The sequence below is a fragment of the Astatotilapia calliptera genome, chromosome 16 (genome assembly GCF_900246225.1).
Source record: "Astatotilapia calliptera chromosome 16, fAstCal1.2, whole genome shotgun sequence".
NCBI classification, from domain to species: Eukaryota; Metazoa; Chordata; class Actinopteri; order Cichliformes; family Cichlidae; genus Astatotilapia; species Astatotilapia calliptera.
Genome location: NC_039317.1, coordinates 20,994,485 through 21,002,696, shown reverse-complemented (window position 1 = coordinate 21,002,696; position 8,212 = coordinate 20,994,485). Strand labels below are relative to the sequence as shown.

General features: G+C 40.5%; 2 protein-coding genes across 3 annotated transcripts; one reads left to right on the top strand and one right to left on the bottom strand.

Annotated features, from left to right (window-relative positions):
* Nucleotides 1–343: 343 nt before the first annotated feature.
* On the top strand, nucleotides 344–6,118 carry galnt5 (polypeptide N-acetylgalactosaminyltransferase 5). Its single transcript, XM_026145565.1, has 10 exons — nucleotides 344–1,866; nucleotides 1,944–2,110; nucleotides 2,556–2,675; nucleotides 3,453–3,588; nucleotides 3,682–3,801; nucleotides 3,907–4,024; nucleotides 4,140–4,469; nucleotides 4,629–4,709; nucleotides 5,087–5,239; nucleotides 5,397–6,118. The coding sequence occupies exons 1-10, from the start codon at nucleotides 887–889 to the stop codon at nucleotides 5,532–5,534; spliced, it is 2,343 nt and encodes a 780-aa protein (XP_026001350.1). The 5' UTR covers nucleotides 344–886; the 3' UTR covers nucleotides 5,535–6,118.
* Nucleotides 6,114–7,845, bottom strand: LOC113008266 (uncharacterized). Of its 2 annotated transcripts, XM_026145567.1 has the most exons (3): nucleotides 7,724–7,845; nucleotides 7,068–7,642; nucleotides 6,114–6,972 (listed from the first exon to the last, which is right to left on the bottom strand). In XM_026145567.1, the coding sequence occupies exons 2-3, from the start codon at nucleotides 7,627–7,629 to the stop codon at nucleotides 6,569–6,571; spliced, it is 966 nt and encodes a 321-aa protein (XP_026001352.1). In that variant the 5' UTR covers nucleotides 7,630–7,642; nucleotides 7,724–7,845; the 3' UTR covers nucleotides 6,114–6,568. The 2 variants fall into 2 exon arrangements, with proteins under 2 accessions (XP_026001352.1, XP_026001351.1); XM_026145566.1 differs by having other exon boundaries at nucleotides 7,068–7,845.
* Between the last annotated feature and the right edge of the window lie 367 nt (nucleotides 7,846–8,212).

Below are 8,212 nucleotides of genomic sequence, written 5' to 3'. Positions count from 1 at the left end.
AAGGTCACACTTCTAAGAAAAATAGGTCATCACAGTTAACTAAAATACACTTAAAACTAAAGCTAATTGTGATTAAAAATAAATAAATAAATATCACATTTAGTTTTAATTGTGATAAAAAATAAATAAATAAACATTAGAGTTTGTAAAATTAAAACTAACTGAAATGATTTTGTGACCTTGGAAAATTAACTAAAATAAAATAAAATAAAAAATAGAGGAAATATCCTTAGTTTAAATATTTGTTAGCTCTGTTTAATCTCGAAATTTCGCCTTTTTTATTTCATGTCTTTTATTCATTTTTTTAAAAATGTGACCCTAATATTCCCTCGTTCATTACTGATTGTGAAATAATTTCTTTAGATTCCTTTATTTTGAAGGCGAAACGTCCAGTTTCCTGTACCGTCCGCGTTCTTTCCCGCTGACTTGCTTTCCGGGCAGAAACTCCGTCCAATCACTTTACTGACTATGTGGAAGTCGGCTGCAACGTCCTCATACAAAACTGAAGTTAAAGTTGTGGCGTGGATAGACCCTGCGGCGAAACTGAAAACTTTTCTCTTTGACGTCGAAAGGTTTGTGGAGTATTTCGAGGTAGACGTAATGGCTCGCGGATGTGGACATGACCGAACCGGTACTGTACGTTAAGGCAAATTAGTGCTTTAACATTGTACCTACGTGCTGCGCCACGGGAGTCGGACCCTGCTGTATTGATGAGTGACAACACTGACTACCGCTGCTGCTCCGTGAAATATTTCTAGCATGCCACGCAGGCAGATAACTTCTCCAAAGACTAGAAAAGTGTGCCACAGAGGCGGCACTTTCAGTATGGTTCTTTGACGTGTTTTTACATTTACAAAGGGTTTGTTTGTTTGTTTAAATTAAAACTATGTCAATAATGAGGATTAGAAGATATTTAAGGGACAGCGGGAGGGTGCTGGCGTTTGTGTTCGTAGCTTCTGTCATTTGGCTGCTGTTTGACATGGCTGCTCTCCGCATGTCACTAAACGAAGTGAATACCGAGCTGCTAAAAGAGCGTGTGATACGAGAAAAGGAGCTTTTCAAACAGCAGCTGAAGGCCACGCAGCACACTAGAAGGGGGTTTAAACACCCGGTGCAGAGGATGGACTGGACACAGGCGGGGAAAGGACCACTCACTTCAGGTGTCAAACTTGACCAGGTTTACAGACATGGAGGCAAAGAACGGGATCAAAAGAGGAACTTTATTAAAAGTCAAGGAGACAATGTTCCCAAACGTGATAATGGAGCTTCCCTGCACAATTTTACTCCAAATCAGGAAGTTCATAGGAAGAAGAAACCTGTACATTTTGATCTAAATGTAGCAGTGGCAAATGTAACCCAGAAAAATAAACTTGCCTTAAAGGAGGAGCCTGTTGAAGTTGCACAAAGTCATCAGGACAAGACGGATAAGGCAAATAAAGCAGTTAAAAAGCAGCTTGAGGCCGAGGAGGCACACCCAGATAAAACAACACCCAAACAACCTCCCAACAAGGATGTAAAAAGACTAGAGAACGAAGATACAAAAGAAAGGGAGCAGCTCAGCGAGACTGTTAAAAGTCCTGTGAATGAAAAAAAGGAACCTGTGAAGCCTTTAGTCGTTCTCCAAGGAGGATCCGACTCCAAGAATAACTCTGCTGTTAGAAAATCAGGTGTCCACAAAGTGCTTTCTCTGGATTTGACTTCCAGTCCTAGAGATGCTAACGCAGTAGGCCAGTTTGGTCAGCCAGCTGTCGTTGGCTGGAAAGAGGATGCAGAGGTGAAGAAGAGATGGGACGAAGGCCATTTTAACGTCTACCTCAGTGACAAGATTCCAGTGGACCGTGCCATTCCAGACACCAGGCCGCAGATGTGAGTCTTCTGCACGTCATCTCTGAAGCTGCCACCACTTGCAAATCTTGAATGTTAATTTTTGCTGTGTTTTCCAGGTGTGAACAGAGTCTGGTCCACGATGACTTACCTTCCACCAGCGTGATCTTCTGCTTCGTGGATGAAGTGTGGTCAACGCTCCTCCGCTCCGTGCACAGTGTGCTCAACAGATCTCCACCCCACCTCCTTAAAGAGATTATTCTGGTGGATGACTTCAGCACAAAAGGTAACAGTGTCTGGAATTCATCATAGCTTGGCCTTGTCTTCATGGGGTATCTCAGTTGGGTTGATTAAAAATTTGTTATTAAATGTTGGCTATTCAAATATCTTTTTCATTGTATGCTCAAATGCAATGTACTATATAGATTGTTAGGAAAACCATTAGATCATTATTGATCAGCCAGAAGTGTTAAAATATGTGACAGCTGCATATTGGTTTTACAATTAAACCATTGATTTATTTTACATGTACCTACTATTACTTAAGTGATTGATTGGATGATTGATTTTTTATTTATTTATTTTAATTTCTGTATAATCTATGCAGGCTTAGCAACAATATAAATGATCATAATTTTATTGTCTTTCACATTGTCATTTTTAATTGTTCTCTGCTGTCAGTGTAACTTGCATGCATGAAGTAGCTTTACCAAGAGCTTTTACTCTGGCAGACTATCTTAAAAAGCAGCTGGATGATTACATGGCCCAGTTTCCCAAAGTGCGAATCGTTCGTCTCAAGGAGCGCCAGGGCTTGATCAGAGCTAGGCTAGCTGGAGCTGCTGTTGCCAAAGGTATGTATGGTCAAGACTAATCTCATATAAGGGTGTCTCTTATACTTTATGAGTCTATAAACATGGTATAGATACGGGTTAGAGGATACGGCTCCCAAAAAAGAAAGATAAAGACAGCAATAGAATATGCATTAATATGTCAAATTGTGTGCTCAGGTAAACTAATGTAGGAACAAGGGTCATAAATAATGCCAGCAGGCTAATATATTTAATGGAACTACATTCATGTGACAGCTTTGTTGTGAAGTATTCTATTATTTAATTTGAACTATGTTTTGATTTAATGTTTGAGGTGCTGTAAAAAATGTTCGACTTCACAAAGCACAAAAATCTTACCTGAACCCTTCATGGCTGCCGCCTTTTGCACCTCTGCACAGCCTGCTGCTCTGTTGACCAAATGTTCTTGTTGGGTCTCTAACTATGACTCAAGAAACCAAACAATACTTATAAATGGAAGCGCTTGCAGTCCTCAAGGCCAAGGGTGGTGGATCAGGTCTCAGGACCAGCAACATATAATCCATAATGCAGCGTTACTCTTCTGACACCAGCGTGCATGGCAAATGCAGGTGGTCAGATGTATGTCCCTGTTTTTACACCTTTCAGATTAGAACTGTAAAAACATTATGCAATATATGCAGTAATACTATTATTATTATTGATGTTACTGCAAATGTTCTTTACATGCATTGACAAAAGTGACTCGTGAGGGTTGTGTGCGTTGTAGGGTTCTTAAAACGTTTAACTGCAGCAGGACTCTTATGCTTTCCTTTGATGCAGGTGAGGTTCTTACCTTTCTTGACTCTCATATTGAATGCAATGTGGGGTGGCTGGAGCCGCTCTTAGAGAGAGTCTATCTGGATCGAAAGAAAGTACCCTGTCCAGTTATTGAAGTTATCAGTGATAAGGACATGAGGTAAGTGGATAATACCATATTTAATTAATTAGTTATGTGTTTTGTTATAATAACGGCCAAAAAATGGATTGTGTTGTGGCTTTTCATCCTCAGTTATATGATGGTTGACAACTTCCAAAGGGGTATTTTCAAATGGCCTTTGGTGTTTGGTTGGAGTGCAGTACCACCAGAGGATATCAAGAAATTTAATTTGACCATCTCTGATCCTATCAGGTAAAATTTATGTTTTGTTTTTTTGTTGTTTTTTTTTTTTTGTTTTTTTTTATAGCTCTAGTGGCTATTTTTAGTAATCTCTTTTGTTTGTTTTCTGTCCTGTAGATGCCCAGTTATGGCTGGGGGCCTTTTCTCAATTGACAAACAATACTTCTTCGAACTTGGTACCTATGATCCCGGTCTGGATGTGTGGGGTGGGGAGAATATGGAGATTTCATTTAAGGTTTGTCACTCAGCTAATTTACTGGGAATATTGGTCACAGCTGTTTGGAAACAGCCTTCAAGTTAGTGTTTGTCACATGGCTGATGATGTGCTGTACCTGTTGCCGTTTGAACAGATCTGGATGTGCGGCGGAGAAATCGAGATTATCCCCTGCTCTCGTGTGGGACACATTTTCCGCGGGCAGAATCCGTATAAATTTCCCAAAGACCGGCAGAAGACAGTGGAGCGTAACCTGGCAAGGGTGGCTGAAGTGTGGCTAGATGAGTACAAGGATCTTTTCTATGGCCATGGATACCACCACCTGCTGGATCAAAAGCGCATTGATATTGGCAACCTCACAGAGCAGATTGAGCTAAGGAAGAAGCTGAAATGCAAAAGCTTCAAGTGGTACCTGGATAATGTTTATCCGGACATGGTTGCTCCTTTAGTGAAAGCTGAAGGCCTGGTATGTACTCTATCTGTTCATTTAACCCAGTGTCAGCATTCTGTCTGATTGGAATATAAACGGACTATTTTCTTGTGTTCTTGTAAATCAGTAAACAAATCCTGTGTTTACTGGGGTTTCACTTCTCTTAAAATGCTTTCTTTTTTTCTTTTTTTTTAGGTCTTCAATCGTGGCTTGAGAAAATGCCTGGCTTTGCATAACGGCTCTTTGTGCTTTGAGACGTGTGATCTCAGCAAGCAGGTAGGTGTTTAACAGATTATTTAAATGTAAATATCACCAAATGATCTGTAGTAGGGCTTTTTGTATGTGTTTTTCTTGGTCTTTACACAGGCAAAAAATGTGGATGATTTGCATGTTTGGTGGTCATGACTGTGGTAATTATGGTGCGGGAATAACAAAAATACCCAGAAATAACCAAGACAAATGCAGTCAAAGTCTGAGAAAGGACCCAAGCCACTATAAACAAGTGTGGAGTCCAAGACGAGACCAAGTTTTTCTAAATGTGGCCTCTTTGGATTCAAGTCAGCACCACTGAGGCGTCTTTCAAAATCTTACATTGTTTGACATGCAGCATATTTACCTGCTGGTCACTCTGTCTCCTTTTCTCTCATTTTCAGGGTCAGCACTTTAATTACACCTGGATTAAACACATTCGGCAGCAGAACCTGTGTGTTGCTGCCCAAGGCAGCAGCAATAGGTTTGCTTTACGGTCATGTGACGGCACCAAGCCTGAGCTGCGCTGGTTCCACAAATCCTCCAACTCTGCTCTGGTAGGTTGACTAAGGGTGTGCCATTTGCTTTGTACAATATCTTTGTTTTGTCTTTAGTCCAAACCACAGAGCTGGCCTCCTTTAAATCCACGTAAGGAGTGTTTAGATGCAAGCGTTGCATTCATGTCCCTCCCACCCTTTTTTTTTTGTCTTTAAGGCGGAGCACCTCATAGCAGAGTTTGTTTCCAACCATATGTGCCTGGAAGCAGGACCTAGGAGTGACGACCTTCGTCTCAACCCTTGTGAACCCAGCAGTAGCTTCCAGAAGTGGCAGTTCACGAACTACCTTGTGTAGTGGATGAGACTGAAATGAGTTTTATGTGATAAAAATGCACTACAAAAAAACTTCAGTGGCCTCATGCTACAGCACGGTCCGTGGTCCAGCCTCAAATCAGGACTTTCCAGGGTACAAAAGAAGCGTTTTGGGGGCATTAATAAGCATGATTTCTTTTCTCTTTTTTTTTCTTTTTTTTAAGTGACTGATGTGGGATTGTGTGCCAAAGGACTGGGACTTAGTAATTTAAAAAAATAATATCCTCTACACTATCACCTGGGGGAAAAGTGAGATTCAGATGGACATCTTTGTTTAACACTTCAGTTCTTTAGTAAAACATTTACAAAGATCAAATGTTAAACAGTGCCTTATAGATTCATCATTGCTGGGACTAAATAATGAGTTAAATTGCATGAAGCTGTTTGTGTAAAACACTTTTTTTTTTTAATATCTCGAGATGAGATGTGTGCTTTGAGCGGTCATTTGGGGGGAAAAGCTGCTTTTGTGGGGTTTTTATGTGTCGGTTTTGCTGTGAAAACTTGATGATTTTGTTTTTGTCACTAGAGGGAAGTGTTGCTTAAACACTCAATAAACCTGTGCTCTGATTTCATGAGTTTATTACATGATCACAAACATTTCAAGAAAAAGACATGAATGAAAATGCATTTTTGGTGAAAGTAGGTGAAAATAATAACAAGTTGATGAATGTGCAACAGTATATATTTTGTTATTTCCCTCCATCTGCCATTTGAATTTCTTTTTAATAGTTATTTACTGAGGTTACTTCTGAGGAATTTAAAACTTTTAACGCCGGATTTCTCATACCAAAAATCTCAATAGCCAATAGTAACAACATAAATCAACAGTTTTCTTTACAAATATGAGATGTTTTCGCTCTATTGAGCCGAGTACCTTAACCGTGACTGTTATGTATGCATGTAAGGTTTGCACATAATGGGGTGTTACATTGGATATTTCTGTGTAAACTGTAAAGCACACATGTTCCTTTTGTTTTTTTGTTACGGTTTCATTAGATGGACATTGAAACCAGATTCTTAGTGATTAATTGTCATGTACTCAAACTCATCTATCTTCTGACGGGTGTTGCCTCTGCGGATCCTGCGATAGGACACGGTGCTGTACTTGGTAGATGTGAGATGGTTAAATGAATGCTGGCTCTCACTGCAGCCAGATTTCTTTACCAAAGGCAGGCTGGAGTAACCCGGGTGGGGGTTTTGATAAAGACCAGCATGGACATTAAAGTTCGGACCCTGCTCAGCTTTCTGATCCACTTGAAGCCGACCAGCACCTGATTTCTGGCCTTCAGCACCAAACAGCTGGTCTGGGTAGTTTGCCTCCCTGTGCAGCCTTGCATAACTCTCCTCATTAGGTACATCAAAGCTTAGGGCTGGTGTGTGAGTTTCTAGTTCCACTTCTTCCTCTTTGATTTGCCGATTTGCTAAAGAGAAAACGAAAGACAAAATCTTTTCTTTTACAGTCTATAAACAAAGACCACTTTTATTTCAATGCGAAGTTATATGAAATTCCTCTTACCTTCTTCCGCTGATACATTTTGTTCAGGGTGAGCTTGCATTTCTACAGTTGTCCAGTGTGGCTGCAAAAACTCCTTACACATTCTCATAAACTCTCCTGGAGTCTGTTCAGAATCAGCACCTTGTTCCCCAGAGTCTAATGCAAACATTAGTTTAGCTTTGGCGGTATGAAACTTTTGGGGTTCTTCTTGGGTCCAAGTGATCTGATGGATCATTTCCATTCCCATGTCTAAATTTTCTTTGGCAATATTGGCTTCATGTTCTTCCCCTGCCTTTACCTCTCTCTGATGGCTAGGTTCATCTGCCACAGTGTTTGCAAGATGTCGGCACTTGATGCCGGTTGATGCAGTAACGATGTTCACCTGAGCTTGCTCCTCATCACTGTAAAACACAGAGTCATCTCCCTCTTCCAGGGTCCACACATCTCTATCTTCAGGTTCCTTCAGAGTCTTAAAGGCTTCAATGCTGATCCCACTGAGAATCTCCAGTACCTGAGGTGCCAGTGCATCTTCTTCTTCTGCACTGCGTTTTGGGGTATTTGGAGGGATTGCACTCATCTCCATCTGTCTTTTGGTTCTTGAGTAGTGTTGAAAATGGCAAATCAGTTCTGATGCACTTTCTCTTAAATCCCAACTTAAACAAGTATTGTCACATTACCTTCTCCGCTGGTCCGAATGTGTTGCTCCTGTTTTGCTTTGTCAGTCAACTGAGAAAGTATCCATCGTGCTTTTCAATGAGCGATGCAAGCTCGGGCTCTGTGGTGGGCTCTGTACCGCTAGTACCATGTAAATCTCTGTTTGTGTTGAATCACCAAAGAACAGAGGCTTTGCTGTAGTCCAAACAAAGGTTCATTGTGGCTCTGGGACCTACGATTGTACTCATATTTAAATCTGTACTTGGTGACCACCTTCATTCTGCAATGTTTTGAGTCAAGATTAACATTCTGGTTATTCTGTTTTCAATGCACTACTTACAGTCCGAACCAACAAAGTTTGTACACCCTGAAACAGCTTAAGAACATAAAGACTTCAAGGTTCTAGAACAACTAAATTGCTAACGAAACATACAGTAAAATCACCACTGATTCATTCCACATAGAAGTGGAAATTCCATTAATATGCTATAACATACTGCAATTCAAGTGGA

Bases quoted from the DNA above. Each gene is read 5' to 3' on its own strand.
- galnt5 (XM_026145565.1), top strand. From the start codon at position 887: ATGTCAATAATGAGGATTAGAAGATATTTAAGGGACAGCGGGAGGGTG. The intron at 3,802-3,906 runs GTAAAATTTATG...TCTGTCCTGTAG, and splicing joins ACCATCTCTGATCCTATCAG to ATGCCCAGTTATGGCTGGGG. The intron at 4,470-4,628 runs GTATGTACTCTA...CTTTTTTTTTAG, and splicing joins TAGTGAAAGCTGAAGGCCTG to GTCTTCAATCGTGGCTTGAG.
- LOC113008266 (XM_026145566.1), bottom strand. From the start codon at position 7,629: ATGGAGATGAGTGCAATCCCTCCAAATACCCCAAAACGCAGTGCAGAA. The intron at 6,973-7,067 runs GTAAGAGGAATT...TTTTCTCTTTAG, and splicing joins AAATGTATCAGCGGAAGAAG to CAAATCGGCAAATCAAAGAG.